The sequence below is a fragment of the Heterocephalus glaber genome, unplaced genomic scaffold (assembly GCF_053883595.1).
Source record: "Heterocephalus glaber isolate CG9 unplaced genomic scaffold, H.glaber_assembly_v1.0 deba00001504, whole genome shotgun sequence".
NCBI lineage: Eukaryota > Metazoa > Chordata > Mammalia > Rodentia > Bathyergidae > Heterocephalus > Heterocephalus glaber.
Window position 1 is genome coordinate 3852702 of NW_028258324.1, and position 18708 is coordinate 3871409.

The window sequence follows — 18708 nt, forward strand, 5'->3', positions numbered from 1 at the left end:
CTAGGACTTTAGCCGAATCAAAACAGCCCCAACTCACGGTCCAGCTCAGAACATGTGACCTCATGTTGGTGCAAGGGCAGAAGGAAAGGGCCTCAAATGTGCCTGTGCCTCTTTGTATGAGGAAACATGTACAGGGCTAGGGAGTATCCGGTCTGTATGTGAGAATGAAGGGGTAAAAGAATCAGTGGCAGGGCACAACAAATATCTTCCCCAAAGCACTTTAATGTACCCAGCAACCCACAGTCCCTGCCTGCTGACTGGGTAAGAGAAGCCAGCCCCACCTGGAGGCTCCCATGGCTTCTCATGTCCAGTGGTCCTGGGAGGGCTGAGTCTGCTCACATTCCCATCAGTAGGTGAGGGGTGTGAGGATGAAGAGGCGGTCTTCTTCCTTACGGATCCAGCGCATCAGCTTATGGATGGCACTGACAGCTGATGCCTTAGTCCCCAGAGGGCTGTAGCACATGTAGAGCTCAAAGGCGCCTGTCACCTGGATGAGGGGGCAAAGGGTGGTCATCTAGGATAGATGCCCATTATGGCCTCTACCCAGAACTTCTACAAAGCCCAGCCCACCCAGGGCTACCTTACCCAGGCTAGGAGGTTCTCGTTGGGGCCTGTGTAGTAGATGGTCTTGAGTGGGCGGGAAGCATTGTGGGCTCGGCTGTGCAGGTACTGGTAAAGTCCTAGTAGCCGCTCCTGCTCCTCTTCACTGGTGTATGGGGCCTCAATCTCAGGACTATAGATAGGGGAGTGAATTTGCAAAGGCATGATTTCTACTGCCTTCTCTGAAGATCTGGAAACACCTAATCCTATTGAGGGAGACTCTACTACATGTCTCACTCTCTAGATGCTTCTGTAGGTCATGGCATTGTCTTTCCACCACAGAAGTCTCCCTGGAAGGGACTGGTGCCCTGCTCCCTCCCACTCCCCAAGTTCATGGTGTCTTTGGGGACCCTTCATTGGAGAGGCCAATCTGAATTTCAGCATCCAAGAGAGAGTGACAAGCCTAGAGTACAGGAAAAGTGAGCTAGGAAACCCTCTGGGCCAAAAAAGAGGTCAGAAATTAACATTTCTGTCCAGATAATTCACTGGGGAAGTGGGTTAGGGAAGGCTCTGCATCCTGGGCTAAACCAAAATGACCCCTAACACAGATGCCCCAGGGCATGGGACTTGGGGAAGTTCTCTTCCAGATTCCTTCCTTAGGCATATTGGTCATTTCCAGGCTTTATGGGTAATGAAGTAGAGAAGTGTATGCCTGTGAGGGTGATAGGAAGTCTGGGTCTCTAGCACCAGAGTAAAAGAGCCCCCAATATGCTGGTCCACTCCTAGAGGGGTGGTCGGCAACAGGGCTGCATCCTATAGGTAAAGACCAACCAGGCTCCCCTTTCCCCACATCTGTGTTTCCCTGAAGCAGTGCCCTCCCTCACCTGGTGAAGAGTCCTGAGCTCTTGGACTTATAGAGGAAGTGGCGCAGGTTAGGGATACCCACTTGGGCAACGCTGTAGTAGGGTGTGCGCAGTGCCTCTCGCAGCGCCAGGTGGGCTCCACGCTTACGAAGGCGCTCCTGGAAGCGCCTGCGGCAGTCAGAGACCACAAAGAAGTCCTCACGATCAGTGGAGACCAGCAGCAGGCAGAGGTCAGTGTCAGGCTCCAGGTATGAGATGTGTGCATGGAAGAAGCCTGCCGAGTTGAATTTAGGCAGGCATACAGGTGTCCACGCCTCACCCTCACGGAAGGATGAGGAGGAACTGATGAGGTTGAAGAGCAGGTGCAGGTCAATGGGATGCAGGAATTGGTCCTTGCGGCGCACAAGTGCTACAAGCTGGTTGTGAGCCAGTAAGATGGAGAAGACCAGGCTGCGCGCACGTGCCTGCTGCAGGCTGGCGCTCACAGCGTCCCGCACAGCTGCAGCCAGGGGCAGACACCTTGCAGCCCCCATCAGAAAGCTGGGGTCTCGCGCCATGAGCTGCAGCAGGTTGTCAGTGATGCGCTCTGAGCCTGAAAGTAGGCGCCGTAGGTCGTAATTCTGCTTCTGCTGAAAGATGTGGCTCAGCTGTGCACCAGTGAGAAGGCTCAGGATCTGGTAGTAGATGTAGAGCAGCTCCTGAGCTAGCTCCTGTGCCGACTGTCGTGTGCGTGCCACTGCCACCAGTACCAGCGGGCTCCGGCGCACAAATACCACCTTGTAGCCATCTAGGGGCAGGAGAGGGTGTCAACCCCTCTGTCAGGAGCCCTCCCGGAGGGGCCTTTCCCCACTCTGCCAGCTCTGTACAGGCCTTCACTTTCTACATCCTCTCCTGGCTCAGAGGTCTGCACTCAGCAGAGGCTTAAGGGGTACAGGGTAAAGACAGGAGCCACACTGTCTTCTTTGCCTGGCACTGGCGTCACACATTGACTCCCTCAAAAACACAAGAAGCTCTTCAGCAAAACACACATTCTTATGTGTGGTAACTCTGCTGGCAAAGGCTGGATAGGCCTAGGGACTAATTTGGTTTTTGTTTTTGGGGGGGCACCTCCCCAGGCAATTGTCACCACTTCTAACAGCAGAGCTCATGTCAGAGCCTCCTTTAGCCCCACCACATCCCTGTGAGGCTGGCAGGCAGTGTTATCCTATGTTCAGGTGAGTACCTTGAGGCTCAGAGAGGTGAGACATAGCACATCCCATCCTCTGGCCTGGGGTGGGGGTGGGGGGTCTGAAACCTGCTCTGAAGTAACCCTGGTCAGTGGAGCTCTCCCTGCTGCCCTCTTCCGGTGGCTCACCTGCATGGATGGAGCGGATGGCATTCTTGTCTGCCTCCAGGAAGGAAACCAGGGCCACCATGACGCCCATGGTGCTGGAAAGTGCTTCTTCAGACCCATGACGGGAGTATACAGGCTTCCCTGCCTCACTCAGCACAAAGACATGCTTCTGGTGCAGGCGCCATGCCTCTGTGGGGTCCTTCTCATCCCCCTCCTCTGGGCCCTCCCCTGGGGGTTCTGTAGCTGGCCGACTGGCTGCCCCAGGGGGCCCGAGCCAGTCCTCAGAGCTTCCAGGTAGCATTTCCTCCTGTAGGTCACGGGCCATTCCTGTCAGCTGGGTACTTAGCTCACTGAAGTCCTGGCTGATCTGGCGCATGTCTGTAGGCAGTGGTGGGCGACCCCCAGAACCCTCCTTGGGGCTATCCCCAGAAGCTGGCCCATCCTCTGACTCAGTTAGGTCTTCATAGGAACGGGCATGGACGAACATGGCACCTTCTTGCCCGGCACCTGCAAGCCAAAAGCACAGGTGCTTAGAGGGGTAGCTGCTGGCAGATACTCTTTGCACAGCAAGGTGCCTAATGTGGCCACTCTAGCATGGCTGCCTGCACTGATTGGGCCAAGATACTGTTCCCTCCAGCCATTGTCTGCATGGAGTCTCTGCAATTTACAGCAGATCTGTTTCCTCCCATCATACTGTGACTAAGACCCAGCCCTCATGGCAGTAGAGGCAGTTGGTATCTGCCTACCTCTCTCACACTTATCTTGCAGTCTATTCCCTTGCCCATCCTTTGCCCATACCGGTCACACTGGCCTTTGTCCATGTGCTCTTTGGACACCCTTAACATGCCCCAACTTACCTTAGGAGCTCTGTACCTGTTGTTTGCCTGGGACTCCTACCTTCCCACATGGCTGACTGCTTGTCATACTTCGATCCTTGGGGAAGATGTTACCTCTTTACCTAACTCCAAACCCATACACTCCACTGTCTCTCTCTCATTGATATTCTTTGGGAAGCTTGCAATCTATTGTCTGTCTTGCCAAATACAATGGTAATCCTCAAGAGCAGTATGCTATGTGCCCACCACCTCTTCCCATGCCTGAAGCCCTGCCCATATTTGATGAGTGTCTCTCTCTAGGGGAAGGCTCTCCTACTCACCCAGGGGCCCCTGATGGACTCCACTAGCCTGTGGCTCCCCCAGGACAGGGATGGACCCAGGACTTTGAGTGTGGTACATAGGCAATATACCACTGAATTACATCTCCAGGCCCCATCACTTATTTTCTTTCCTTCTGTCTGTCTTCTTTCTTTTTTCTTTTGTGGTACTGTGGATTGGACCCAGGGCCTTGTGCATACTGGACAAGTGCTCTACCACTGTGCTACATCCCTAGCCCTTTGAAAATATTTTTTCATTTTGAGACAGGGTCTAAGTTGTTCGGATTGGCCTTAAACTTGTGATCCAGCCTCAGCCTTCTGAGTAGCTGGGAGTATGGGGGCATGCCACTGTGCCTTGCTCCTTTACTATTTTTGACCAAATGTTTAAACAGATACATTTTGAGTCTCTACCATAATTTCAGCACCATACTAGGCATGGGGATGTAACTGCTGTGTGTGTAAAGAGCTCACAATCTTGTGAAAGTAAAAAATGGGCAATACACATATAAACAATCACAAAATAACTAGTGTCCTAACACAGAATTCAGTCAGAGCAGGGCCAATCTGTGAGGTAGTGACATTTGAGCTGAGACCTGAGGAGGGGAGAAGGAGCCAGGGACGTGCACTGTAGATACTAGAACAGGAGCCAGGGAGCACAGGTTGAGCAGCTTAACAGGAAAGGGAGAGAACGGCCAGATATAGTCCAAATCCCACTTCCCACAGCAATGCCAGCACCTGATAATACCCAATGAGTGACAGAACAAATGCATGAACAAGTGGGATAGAAAGTGTTTGGGAATCCCAGTCCCAGGGTCAACTGGCTGGGGCTGCACAATCTGCCCGTACCTGGCTCCATCCCCTGGGCCAGTCCTGGCGTGGGGCTCTCGGCTCTCTCCACACTCAGTTCATCAGAAGGAGCCAACGTGCCATCAGGGCAGTCACTGCTTCTCTTCCTCTGCACATCAGCAGCCATGCTTTGGGCTCTCCTGTGGGGTGAACCAAAGCATCATGGAAGGCAAAGGGAAAGTGCAACCAGTAGAGTCACTGCCATCATTATCATTAGAAAGTACAGGAAAGTGTCCCTTACCAGGACCTATTAATGCAAATTCCTGGGAAGTGGGTTATAAGTATTCCTTTCTAAAAAAATAAGTATTAGCCAGGAATGGTGGTGCACACCCATAATTCCAACACTCTGGGAGGCTGAGGCAGGTAGATTGCAAATTATAGCCCAGCCTTGGGCCATGCCTGCCTGGCAAGCTCAAGATCCTGAGTTCAATTCCCCAAATTAGAGCCCAGCCTGGGCAACTTAGTGAGACTCTGTCTCAATAAATAAATGAGCCAGGCCTGGTGGTGCAAGCCTGTGATCCCAGCACTCAGGAGGCTGAGGCAGGAGGATCACTGCAAGTTTGAGGCCAGCCTTGGCTACATAGTGAGTTCAAGGTCAGCCTGAACTGCATAGTGAGACCTTCTCTAAATAAATAAATAAACAAATGATAAATACATAATAAAAAAATTTTAAAGGTGCTCAGTGTGAAGGCACTCAGTTCAATCCCCAGTACCACCAAAACAAACAAATAAAAATGTTTTTTCTTCTGATTATGAAAGGAAGATATATTTGTTGTAGGAAACTTGGAAAACCCAGAAAAGCATAAACTTAAAAAAAAAAAAAGATCAGCATCTTCCTCATGTGGTGATCTTTCACTATGCCTACTCCAGGGTTTTTCCTTCTAGTTTTTTGTTTGTTTTGTACCGAAGATTGAACCCAGGGCCTTCATACTGTAGTGGGTCTTCACTAAACCCCCAGCCTTTTATTATTTTATTTTATTTATTTTTAAATTTTCATTTCATTTATTTTGAGACACTCAGTAAGTTGCCCAGGCTAGGCTTGAATCTTTTTTGTTTTATTTTGTTTCCAGTTTTTTGAAATAGGGTCTCACTGTATATAGTCAGGCTGGCCTTGAACTAGCAGCAATCCTCCTGCCTCAGTCTTCCAAGTGCTAGGATTATAGGTGCCCACTACCATACACAGTTGTATTTTTATTTTTAATCTGACTCATAAAAATTGTTCATAATCAGTCTTTTAGAATGTATATAAACCAGGTGGGTGGCTTATACCTGTAATTATAGCACTTGGGAGACGGAGGCAGGAGGAGGATCGCTGTGAGTTCAAGGCCAGCCTGGACTACACAGTAAGTTCAAGGGCAGCCTGGACTACATAGTGAGTTTGAGGCCAGCCTGAACTACATAGCAAAACCCATCTCAAAAAAAAGAAAAGTACATGAAATGCAAAAAAAAATTTTTTTTTAAATGCCAAAATTTTTAACAAACTATTAATAGAAGCCAACACTTACTGAGTGTCAGGGCAGCACCCTAAGAAGTGTGAGTTATGTTATGTAATCCTGGGCAGTCTTCTATGAGTCAAGTCAGGCTAGCTCTGTAGATGAAATAGAAACTGAGAGTTTAAGGCACTTGCTTAAAGTTACTACAGGAAGGAAGCATTGATATGAAAACTAAAACAATTCTATGCCCTGATATCCTTCACTCCACATTCTATCAACATTTTGCCATTCAAGACTGAGTTGTCAGTAATTCTTTCTATTTTAATGCTTGTAGATAAAAAAGTGACACATAGCCAACAGGCTTTTCTTCAGGTTGGAGCTCTGTTTTTCTCTTTTCGTACTTCTTGAATTTGAAAATCATCCAGGCCTGGCCGGGGATGTAGCTCAGCGGTTCCGGCGCCTGCCTCGCAAGCACAAAGTCCCAAGCTCATAAGAGACCCTGTGCCTAAACCACCTAGCTAAGCTGTTCCCAAACTTCTAACCCACGAGATCTGTCAGAGATACAATATGTGATTGTTTTACACTATGTTTTGGAGTCATTTTTACACAGCAATGGCATTTTACACAGCAATTCAGCATATTATTTATATAGAAAAAATATGCATTTACATAATAAAACTTGATCTAAGTCTCAAGTTACATTCCAAACTGAACTGATATAAAATCATTAGGCGTCAACAAAGGAGGCTTACTTGCATTATGGCTGTTGCTGATGCTAAAAGAGATCATGATACGGCATCAAAGCTACCAGCAGCCTATGAGTGTGGCTCAGTGGCAGAGAGCACTTACTTTGCATGCGTGAGGCCCTGGGTTTGATACTCGGCACAGAAAGATGGGGGTGAAGGAAGCAGGGAATGCTTTAACCACTTTATATCCTAACACTATAATTTATTAAGCATATGATATATATTTTCCTTGTATTTTAGAAAAGTGGGACATAGGGTTTGATGAGAAAAGCATTACACTTTTTCCATTTAAAATAACCAGGGGAGGGCTGGGGATTTAGCTCAGTGGTTCTGCCACCTGCCTTGCAAGCGCAAGGTCCCAATTTCAATCCCCGGGACCAAAAAAATAAATAAAATAAAATAACCGGGGGGGAGGGCCAGGAATGTAGCTCAGGGGCACTGTGCCTGCCTGGCAAGTGCAAGGTCCTGAGTTCCATCCCTGGTACCAAAAAAAAAAAGAATTTAAAATAACTGAGGGAAAAAAAAAAAAAAAAAAACTGTGGAGGGCTAGAGGTGTAGGTCAGCGATAGAGTACTTGCCTAGCATGTGCAAGGCCATAGCTTTAATCTCAACAAAAAGCTCCAGCACTGAAAATAATAATACTAAGCCAGGTGTGGTGAGGCACACCTGAAAGCCCAACAGTTGGGAGGCTGAGGCAAGAGGATCACTGAGAGTTTGAGGCCAGATTGGGTTACATAATGAGTTCAAGGACAGCCTGAACTATGAGGGTAGATCCTGTCTTAAACAACAACAATAAAAATAATAATAATAATGGGAAATAAGCACAAAATTAGTGATTCCAGAAAGAATGTCCAACTTTCACAGAACAGATTTTTTTGTTTGTTTTTGTTTTTTCCTTTGTTTTTTTGAGACAGGGTCTCACCATGTAGTTTTGGGTTTTTTTTGGTATGGGGGATCGAACTTGGGACCTTGCGCTTGCAAGGCAGGCGCTGGAACCACTGAGCTAAATCCTCCCCCCCCCATGTACTTTTAAACTCATTATGTAACCCAGGCTGGTCTCGAACTTGCAGTGATCCTCCTGCCTCAGCCTCCCAAGTAGTGAGATTGTGGGTATGTGCTACCACACCCGGCAAGATTATGGATGTAAGGGCCAGGGATTTAGCTCAGTGGTTTCAGTGGTTTTGCTGCCTGCTGTGCAAGCACAAGGACCCAAGTTTGATCCCTGGTATCAAAAAAAAAGATTATGGATGTTAAGTAGCAAATTCTGTATCCAGAATCTGAGTACTTCTCATTGGCTCAGTGATCACCATGATGGATAATCCACCCTTATCTCACAAGAATTTTCTAACCAGTCTCTCCATTTTTGTCTATGGTCCTGCGTAGTCTGTCCTCAAAGCTCACAAGGTTGTTTTTTTTTTTCTGGTACTGGGGCTCGAACTTGGGACCTTGCACTTGCGAGGCAGGCATGGTGCCACTGAGCTAAATCCCCGGCCCTCACAAAGTAATCTTGAGACAGAAGTCAGGTCATGTAATTCCTCTGCTCACAACTCTGTAATGACCCATTTCACTTAGCAAGAAAGCTGATTTTCTCACAGGGTTGTATAAGATCCTACTCAATATATTCTCTTTTTTTTTTTTTTTGGTGGCACAAGGGTCTGAACCCATGGCCTTTGCACTGAGCTACATCTCCAATCAACTCTCCTGTTCTCCTTTTTTTTGAGACAGGGTCTTGATATGCAGTTCAGCTTGAGCTCACTATGTAGCCCAGGCTGCCCCAAACTACACAAACCTCCTGCCTCAACCTCCTAAGTGCTAGGGTTAAAGGCATGTGCCACCATGCCTGGTGCCCTGTCTCCCTTTGTGAGTCTCACTATGTAGTTTAGGCTGGACTTTAATCACTTATGTAGCCCAGGCTAGCCTCGAACTCATGGTGATCCTCTTGCCTCCGCCTCCCGAGTGCTGGGATTACAGGCATGCACCACCATGCCCAGCTCCCATTTTCTTTTTCTTTTTCTTTTGGTACCAGGGATCAAACTGGGTCCTTGTGCTTTTGCACCAGGAGGTGAAACCACTGAGCTAAATCCCCGGCCCTCCCATTTTCTTTTTAAATTCTGAGACAGTCTTACTAAGTCTCCAAGTTACTGAGAGTGGACTTGAACTTGCAATCTTTCTTCCTCAACCTCCAAAAGCACTGGGATTACAGGATGTGCCACCACCACCACCATGCCTGGCTCTCCTTTGGCCTCATTTCCTATCCTTTCTCCCCATTAATTCTGTCTCAGTCCAGTCCCATGGGCCTCTGCAGCTTTCCCTAAGTATCCTGAGCACTCCTTTACTTCCAACCCTGCCCTTGATAAACATCCCCCACCCCTCACCCCATGCCACAGTTTCCTGCCTGGGCCAGTGTGTGCCTTCCCTCCTCATTCCTCTAGGTTGTTCCTCAAGTGTTGCCTTACCAAAGTGGCTTTCTGCAACAGCCCTGCTTACTCTGGTTTACTTCACTGGGCTGAAAGTCACTCTGGCTTGCTACAAATTTCAGCCCATCAGAGCCACATGCAGTAGTTCAATCAGCATTTGCCTAATACACATCTTTGGGAAGGAGAAAGTGAAAGATCTGTGAAGAACACCCAGCTCCAGCACACCTATGATGAAGAAAACCCTGCCTATGAAGACTTGTCTTTGGTGGTTATCAAGTATTTAGGAACAATGGCTCTGCAGTCAGGTAGACTTGGTTTTATTGGTCTTAGTTTTCTCATGTATAAATTGGAGCTAATGATAGTACTGATTCATTGGATTGTAGAAGGATTAAATGAGATCATACATGTGATTTGGTTACCTTGGCACAAAGCAGGTATTTATACACTCAGCAGCTATGATTAACGTATGTTTTTGTTTTTTGTTTGGGTTTGGTTTGGTTTTTTTGGAAACAGGGTCTCACTATGTAGTTCAGGCTGGCCTTGAACTCATTATGTAGCCCAGGCTGGCCTCAAATCACAGCAATCCTCCTACTTCAGCCTCCCAAATGCTGGGATTATAGGGATGCACCACCATGCTCAACTAATGATTATTCTTACTGAGCATTCAGACCAGTAACAGCACTTACACACAGATCCAGTGGTCTCTGTCACGTTAATCAGTCTTTTGAGAGTTTGCTCAGCCTGAGACAGATCCTGGATGAGTGGCCTGGATGTTTGGCTGTGACCTTGTGACCTAGAGCCAGGAGGGGTCTAGCTGAAGTGACCCACCTATGATATCAGCCTAAAAGAGCTATGGGCCTCAGGCTGGGAGTACCACCAGGATAACTGGCTATTTATAGGCCTTTGGTGTTTCAGAAACAGATCACTAGCTTTCTGCTACTCCTGGAAGTCTCTCCCAAGTTTAGTTCCTTGATCTGCAAAATGTCCCTCCTTCTATGGCCTTGCACTTCTGGATCAAAGATCCAAACAAGGGAAGAACACAGTAGTACACACACACCTGTTATTCCAACTACTTGGGAGGCTAGGCAGGAAGATCACAAATTCAAGACCAGTCTGTGCAACTTAGTGATACTGTCTCAAAATAAAAAATTAAAAGGGCTGGGTATACAACTCAGTGGTAAAGTGCTCCTAGGTCCAATCCCTAATACCACAAGCAAAAATCAAAATGAAACAAAATCCAAATAAAGTCTACAGCAGCCTAATCCCTAGTGAGCTTTAGCTGACTGAGTCTAGTGTATCTAAATGTACCCAACCTGGTACCTCTATGGGTTAGGAGGCAGGGTCAGCTGTCTGGGACTAGTGGATGCTTCTTTAACAACAGTTCCCCTGCCAAATGAGATCAGGTACCATCTCAGCCTCTTCAAGGTCAGTCTGAAGTTGTAGCCAGAAGGCCTAAAGAAGCAAACAGCTTTCTGGATACCCTGGAAACTCAGGCAGGAAGACTGAGTGCATCACAGCAAAGTCCATCCCAATCCCCACTGGATCCTCAACCTGTGCAGCCAAAGCTCCTGGGAGCTCAGCCTGAAACAGGAGGAAGGTCTCCTCAAACCAGCCCCAGATGGCTTTCTGGGTACCTTTTTCAGGCAGCCCCTCTAGATGCCCTCAGGCCTTGCTACTTTTCTAGAAGTGCCCAACAGGGCTTGAGGCAATGTCACCAAGCAGGTCGGCACAATCAGCCCTTTTGGTATGTTTCTGTCAGGTGGCCCTGGGAATAGGCAGAGCCTTGCAAGAGCCCCTCCTTGCTGGCTCCTAACTACCTTGGTTCTTCTTCCTGCTTGAATAGTGCTTCACCCTGCCTTGACTATTTGGGGAATAGGCTATCTGGAGGGTGGTGTCAGGATGCACAATGTGTGGCAGGACAGGGCACCGGTGAGGCTGTGCTTTAGTTTCTTCAGCAGGATGCCTACTCTATGCTGAAAGCCTACCATGGTCCTTGTGACTTTTGCCAGAGGCTGGTCCCACTCTTTAAGCAAACTTGAACCTGGAAAGGGGCAACCCAGTTATCTGACAGTTACAGTACAGTTGAAAGCAACGTCCCAAATCCCAGGACCCTTCCAAGAGCTGCCTGTCTCACTCTCCAGCACCTCTGTTGCTTTCAGAGAGGACTCTAAAGACCGAGTATGTGTGCACTGCCGGGTGTGGATTTTACCTACCCCCTGCCTCCTAGGGGATCTTAACCACCCACCTGGCCAAAGATGGGTTTCAGGCCCCGTCTTTTGTATTCCCCAGCTAGGGCGCCAGCCGGCTGGGGGACCCTGGGAGATTCAGGCCTTTTGCAAATCGCGCTGTAGGTGATAGGGACCCCAAGTCTTCAAGCCCCTCCCTCCAAGGATGACAGCTCTCCTGACTGTCGGAGCTCTTAGGCCACGTGGGTTGGAAGTCGGACTCACCTATTTCTTTGGGGGGGACACCAGGCGCATGGGAGGTGCCAGTCACTGTCCTCTGCCAGACCCCCGGGGAGACAAGAGTGTCCAGCCGGGCTTGGCGTGAGGGCGGAGGTTTGCGGGGCCCCGGTCCCTGGAGGACACAGACATGGCCACAGTGCAAGCACCGACTCCTCCTACCGGCCCTCGCCCGGCCGCCGGCGCAGGAAGAAAGATCCCGACGCTCTCTTGTAGTCCAGGCCTGGCTCCGGCGGCTCGGCCCTCCCCAGCCCGCCCCCGGGGTGCATTGTGGGAGATGTAGTCGTCGCTCCTCGCTTCAGGCGGCGCTGTAGGACCACCCGGGTGCTGGGCGGGGCCTAGCCCAGGTCCGGGTCGCCTACCGGGCTGCCCCACCGCACAGGGTCCAAAGCCCCGCGCCAGCCGCAGACCTGGGCCCTTCGTCTGAACTAGCTAGAGGATTATTTCAAGGGACAGAAAGGAACATCGGCGTCCTTTCCCACTGATTGTAGGAGTACAAATTTGGGGCTGGAGAAATGTCACCAGTGGGCGCAGCCATACTGACTGTAAAGAAGGTGGGCATGCGCATAAGCCCCACTAATCAGGCTAAAAACATCTTTTCACCTCTCTTTAATACACCAGTATGAAGCTATGAGTAAACATAGAATAATCTTGGAAGCTTAAAAAAACACGAATCCCTAGAGATTTTGATTTAATTAGGCGGGCATGGGGAACCAATCATCAGTATTATTTAAAAAGTTCCCCATACAAGGAAAAAAAGTTTCCCAGGTGATTTGCCAGGGAAGAAACACTTTTTGTAATTTCCTAGATACAAAAAAATAAAGACAAGAAACGTAAGGCTTTCTCCAACGCCTCTTATTTTTGCCAAAGTCTCAAATAAAATTAGGGATTTGACGATGCTACACATGCTTTTCTGAAGCAGTTCTGGGATGAAGGAAAAAGTCAAAAATCACACCTCTGAGCCGGGCATGGTGGCACACATCTGTAATCCCAGCACTCCAGTCAACTGAGGCAAGAGGATTGCTATGAGTTCAAGGCCAGCCTGAGCTGTTAGTGAGTTCAAGTCTAGTTTAAACGACATAGCAAACCCTGTCTCAAAAAACAAAACAAAGAAAAACACCCAAACAAAACAAATCACACCTCTGACTCTTACTGCTGCTCCCACATGAACCTGAGCCTAATTGAGCCCTATGCTCAGCCTGGGCTTTTCCCCACAGTCTCAGATGGCTTCCACTGGGAGCCTGCTCCACCACACTGGCATGTGCTGTAACACTGTGGCATTTCACAGGAGATGGCTTTGCATAAGGCCATCCAGTCCTTCCCTTGTGTAGCTCAAGGGAAGTTTTCCCTGTGAGAAAATGTCATTTCTTAATTGTTGTTTCCCTTGGAATGGAGACTGGAGGAAGGAAAAGGATCCTTTCCAGGGCTGGGGATTTAGCTCAGTGGTTTCGCTGCCTTCTGCGCAAGTGCAAGGACCCAAGTTTGATCCTCCCCAGTACCAAAAAAAAAAAAAAAAAAAAAAGGGATCCTTTCCAGGTCTCCACAGGTCACTCAATATTTTCTCACTTGACAAGCTCAGGACTCCAAGTTCCCTCCCTTAGGGCATTTATCATTGATGTAGTTTTGCTACATTGTAAGAATTTATTTATTTATTTATTTATTTATTTATTTATTTTTGGGACCCGGGATGGAACTTGGGACCTTGTGCTTGTGAGGCAGGCGCCAGAACCACTGAGCTAAATCGCGGCCCCATTATAAGAATTTAAAGCAGTTTCCCCAGGGCTGTGGTGTAGCAGAGTGATATAGTCCTTGCCTAGCATGTGTAAGTTCAATCACGATATTGGAAATAAAAACAAAGATCTTATTTATATTTTCTGATTGGTACAGACATATATTTGCTCTATTTCATTAACCAGAAGTTACACTATGTGGAATTAATTTTCATAGAAGAAAATTTAAAAGTTTTCTACCAAAGCAGTCTCCTTGATGATCTCTATGTGAATCTCGATATTTCTTCTAGAATCTCACTCTTGCTTTTAAGAACATCAGCTCCACCAGACAGTAGTACCGTATTCTGGAAGTATTATATCTACTTAGCTAAGCAAATGGCCATATATCCCATGTGCTTTTGGCTAAGACTTGTGCTTATGACACTCTCACAGTGCAAACCAGTGGACCCTTACTAAAACATTTTTTTAATTTTTTTTCTAAAACATCTTAAAGAGCTGAGCATGGTGGTGCATGTATGAAATCCTAGCACTCTGGGGGGCTGAGGCTGGAAGATCCCAGATTGTAGACCAGCTCAGGCATCTTAGAGAAAGACCCTGTCTCAAAAATGGGGGTGGGTAAGGGGATGTAGCTCAGTGCAAAGGCCATGGGTTCAATCCCCAGTACTCCAAGAAACAACAAACCCTCCCATCAATTCCAGTTTATGAAGATGCTACTTTTACCTTGGACTTCAACACAATTAGCAAGCTGCACAGCACTTTCTGTTACCTCCAGGTGGGATCCTTAAAGCCCCAGCTTTTCTTTTTGTCTGGGCTTGTGATTTTCATGGGCTTATCATGTTATCACCATAGCAGAAGTAGGAAGAACTAGCTGGGACTAGGGCAAGTGTAACAATTAGACCTGTTCTTCTGCAGATTGCCTTTCTTTTATAGCATCAATGGAGATTTCAGAACTTGAGGTGCTGGCAAGGTTGTGGCTAAAGTGTATCCTGAGGCTAGAATCTATTCCCAGATCTGTTACTATCTTGCTTCTGTATGTGGGGCATCAGCATCTTCAGCAGTTTCCCTTTTTTCTTTTTCTTTTTTTGGGTACCGGGGATTAAACCCTGGTCCTTCCACTTGCGGGGCAGGCAACAGAAACACTGAGCTAAATCTCTGGCCCAGCAGTTTCCCTTTTACAGGAATATAAGTACTTAGTACAAAGCATTCTGAGGTAATAATAAGAATAGCCAGTCCTACCCTGGAATTTCCCAGCCACGTGGTGCTGGGGATTGAACCCAGAGGTTTGCATGTGCTAGGTGAGTGCTTTAGCACTGAATTACACCCCCAGCGTCCTCTTCCCTGGAATTTTGAAGAAGTTTTTCTTCCTACCTTTTATCACTGTAGCACCTGGTAAAGCAGTCAGTTTTCAAGCTGTGTTGGAAAATTTTCCCTATGGTCTTTTTTTTTTTCTTTTTTCTTTTTTTGGTACCGGGGATTGAACTCGGGTCCTTACACTTGCAAGGCAGGCAGTGGAACCACTGGGCTAAATCCCCGGCCCACCCTATGGTCTTATATCATATGAATTTCTACCAGTTCTTTGTCTCTTATTTTTACATTTGATCAAGTTTCTTCTTTAGATGCTTAAGAGCCATGGTCACAAAGGAGACCAAGATAACAGGGAACAACAGATAAAGACAGTGTATTTGTCTTTGCTGGATCTTCTCTTGTGTTGTGCTGCAGTGGGCCAGCTCTTGCGTATAGTTTTTGTTGTTGTTGTTGTTTTTTAATTTTGAGACAGGGTCTTGGTCTGTCTCTGTCTCTCTCTTTTTAAATTTAATTTAATTTTATTTTTTGAGACAAGATCTCGCTACGTACTTCAGGCTGGCCCTGAACTCACTGCGTAGCCCAGACTGGCCTCAAACTCATGGTGATCCTCCTGCCTCAGCTTTCCTGACTACTGGGATTACAGGCATGTGCCACCATGTGCAGCAACTGCTGCTGTTCCTCCAACTCTCCCTCCCTCTCCTTCTTCTTCAGCTCCTATCTGTCATCCATCTATAGTCACTCGCTCATTCCCTTGGTCCACAGCTTTAAATACTTGTGGTATGTTGATACCTCCCAGATTTGTGACTCTTAGCATTATCTTTATCTTGAACTCCAAACTGAAGAATCCAATTGCCAAGCCTACATCTCTCTTATTTCCTTGGCATCAAAAATTCAGGGCTGGGGATTTAGCTCAGTGGTGCCACCACCTGCCGTGCAAGGTCCTGAGTTCGATCCCCGGTATCAAAAAAAATTCAAGCTACCCAAAACTGAACTCCCACTCTTCTTACCACATTTGCTCCTTCTGCATTCTTCCCTCACTTCCCTTATTCCAGTCAATATGTCTCCTATTTCTATTATAGCCGTTCTGGTACAAGAACCATCCTCTGTAGTTGGAATATTGTAGCAACCTCTTTTTTTTTTTTAAACATGATTTTCTTTTTTCTTTTCTTTTTTTTTTTTTTTTTTTTTCTACCAGGGATCGATCTCTGGACCTTGCACTTTCGAGGCAGGCTCCGAACCACTGAGCTAAATCCCCGGCCTTGTAGCAACCTTTTATCAGGCTGTCCTGTTTCTCTTCTTTCTCATCTTCAATCTATTTTCAACAAAACAGTCAGCTGTTAACATGGAATTTAGCTCATGATATTCCTCTATTCAGAGTCCTCAAACAACTTTTCATCTCTCTCCTTACAGAAACCAAACTTACCTCTAACCTGCAAGACATGGCAGGCACTTCAAAACAACTCAGTTCCAGACTCTACTGGTTCTTCAAAATTCTAGACATGCCTGCACATTATAGCCTTTGCCCTTGCTGCTCTTTCTGCCCAGAACACTTTGCATAGATAACCTTCTAGCTTGGCTGTTCAACTTTGGATCAAGACTTCAATGACAGCTCAACTTAAAGTTACAATTTCTCCCTGAGAACATCCTGCTCCTCTTCTTTCTTATTTTTTTGTTTTTTTGAGACAGAGTCTATGTAGGTCAGGCTGACTCTGAACTCATTATGTAGCCCAGGCTGGCCCCAAATTTGTGGCGATCCTCCTGTCTCCTCAGCCTCCTGCATGCTGGGACTACAGGCCTGGGTCACCACACCTGGCTCCTTCCTCTTATTTCCATAGAATTTATTACCACCAGAGAAATTGCAAACTGTATCATGTTTAGTTTGTCTGTGTCCAACAATCATCCCACCCCCATTTTCACTAGGGAAACAATGTATTGACTTCGTTTATTCCTGTATCTCTACTGCCTGATACAGTAACTGTTTTACAGCACACACCTCATACAATTTTTTTTTTTTCTTTTGAGTCAGGGCCTCACTATGTAGTTCAGGCTGGTCAACTCACTATGTAGCCCAGGGTGACCTCATTTGGATTACAGGTGTGTGGCACCATGTTGGGCATTGTTTTGTTTTTAGAGATAGTCTTGCCACGTAGTTCAGGCTGGCCTCAAATTTGAGGCAATCCTCCTGCCTCAGCCTCCTAATTATCTGCAATTATAGGCTGGTGAGGGGTGAAGTTACTCACCTCTCAGAAGATAACTTTAAGGATTCTTCAACCCAACAACCTTCTTTCTTTACAATGAAGCCGGCTTTATTTAGAATGCTTTGTGGGCATTTCTTGTATCAGACTTCTTTTATATTGTAATGTTGAATTTAGGCTACAAAATCAGGTTACTTTCTCTGAGGGCCCACTAACAGGGAACCAGGTGGCTGACACCAACGAGCCTTTCAACAATGTAGACAATACACTCAGGAACTTGGGAGCCAGTTCTGCTCTGGGAAGAACACTAGCTGAAAGTGAAGGAATCTGACCACCACCATCCTGGTCTGAGCAGAGACCACTTTAAATCCCTCCCCTCTGCTATGTTTTTACACCTGCTATAGATGTATCATCATGGGATAAGGCCCAATAAGCACAGGTACATCCTAGAATTCCCAATCATTGTTCAGCCCTGCTCTTGATAAATAAAACACAACCTTGTACATTTTCAAACCCCGTCCCAGGTGGATAGTCACAACTCCTTTGTACTGAACTCTCCCCCTTGAAAGTCCCACTGCGATTTCTACCTTCCACAACTGCCCCCTTTTTTATGCTCATGACCCTATAAAAGACCTTATAGCCTGTATGAGAGTAAGCTGGTCTAGTCTTTAGTGCCAGAGCAGTCCTTCTCAGGTTTGTTTTGAAATAACCCTGTCTTTTTGAGCTTGTACTTCTGCTTCTTTTCCTTTTTCCTGACAAAGATTCTGGAGGTGAGCTGTAAAACCAAATTGTGTTTTCTTGCTGGGCGTGTTGGCAAATGCCTGTAATCCCAGGGCTCTGGAGGCTGAGGCAGGAAGACTGACATGAGTTCAAGGCCAGCCTGAATTACATAGGGAGACCCTGTCTCAAAAAAGTTATGTTTTCTTGTTTTCCAGTAGATTAACAAGTTGCAGTTTCCTTCCAGCTCCTCTCTGACCTTGCATAAGGCACTCTGGGGTAGATTTATTGCCCGAGAGCACGCCCTGTGGAAGCTGAGTGGATTTATGGGTCTGACTACTGAATCTTTAACATGGATAACTGTCTGGTGTTTTTGAACTGGAATGTCTAAAAACCATCAGAAGGAAAAGGAGACAAGCCTCTGTGATGTACTGCTACTCTAATCCAAGTAACTTCTTCCTCAGGTCTCTGGTAGAAGGCTGTAAGGGCCTGAAACCAGCGTCTCCTATGGGCTCAGGCACTGTCAGTGGCAAAAACGCTCTCCATTTCCTTCACACGGTTAATAAGGCGGTCTGGAGCGAGGCAGGCCAAGCACGCACCCAAGCTCCTGGCAGGGAGCAAACCTAGGGACGGGAAAGCCACACACTATGTCTTGATCAGTTCCAAGGGCAGAGCAAAGAAGGGTGTGGCAATACTGCCAATATCAGGAAGGCTGGGCCAAGAGGTTCGCAAGTTCGAACCCAACCTGGCCAATTTAGGGAGACCCTGTCTGAACATAAAACATTTTTAAAAAGCGTTAGGGATATCCCTCTGTGCGAAGACGCTAGGTTTAATACTAAGTACCGCAAAAATAAACCAAGAAAGAGGAAGGAAAACCAGCGCAGACGGCACAGGCCAAACCATGACCTCCCGTAGGCCCCACCAACTGGGAAGCCCGCCTTCCTATTGGCTGAAGCGAGCAGCGTGCC

At 47.1% G+C, this 18708-nt stretch overlaps 1 protein-coding gene across 3 annotated transcripts; it reads right to left on the reverse strand.

Moving 5' to 3' along the window:
* Positions 1–202: 202 nt before the first annotated feature.
* Mon1a (MON1 vesicular trafficking associated A) lies at positions 203–12046 on the reverse strand. 3 transcript variants are annotated; one of them, XM_087186095.1, is made up of 7 exons: positions 11782–12042; positions 6241–6323; positions 4736–4875; positions 2758–3243; positions 1425–2190; positions 586–733; positions 203–487 (listed from the first exon to the last, which is right to left on the reverse strand). In XM_087186095.1, the coding sequence occupies exons 3-7, from the start codon at positions 4860–4862 to the stop codon at positions 347–349; spliced, it is 1668 nt and encodes a 555-aa protein (XP_087042221.1). In that variant the 5' UTR covers positions 4863–4875; positions 6241–6323; positions 11782–12042; the 3' UTR covers positions 203–346. The 3 variants fall into 3 exon arrangements, with proteins under 3 accessions (XP_087042221.1, XP_004834126.1, XP_021120050.1); XM_004834069.4 differs by lacking the exon at positions 6241–6323 and having other exon boundaries at positions 11782–12041; XM_021264391.2 differs by lacking the exons at positions 586–733; positions 6241–6323 and having other exon boundaries at positions 11782–12046.
* Positions 12047–18708: the final 6662 nt, after the last annotated feature.

Bases quoted from the DNA above. Each gene is read 5' to 3' on its own strand.
- Mon1a (XM_087186095.1), bottom strand. From the start codon at position 4,862: ATGGCTGCTGATGTGCAGAGGAAGAGAAGCAGTGACTGCCCTGATGGC. The intron at 734-1,424 runs GTGAGGGAGGGC...CCCTATCTATAG, and splicing joins AGCTCAGGACTCTTCACCAG to TCCTGAGATTGAGGCCCCAT. The intron at 488-585 runs GTAAGGTAGCCC...CCCCTCATCCAG, and splicing joins ACGAGAACCTCCTAGCCTGG to GTGACAGGCGCCTTTGAGCT.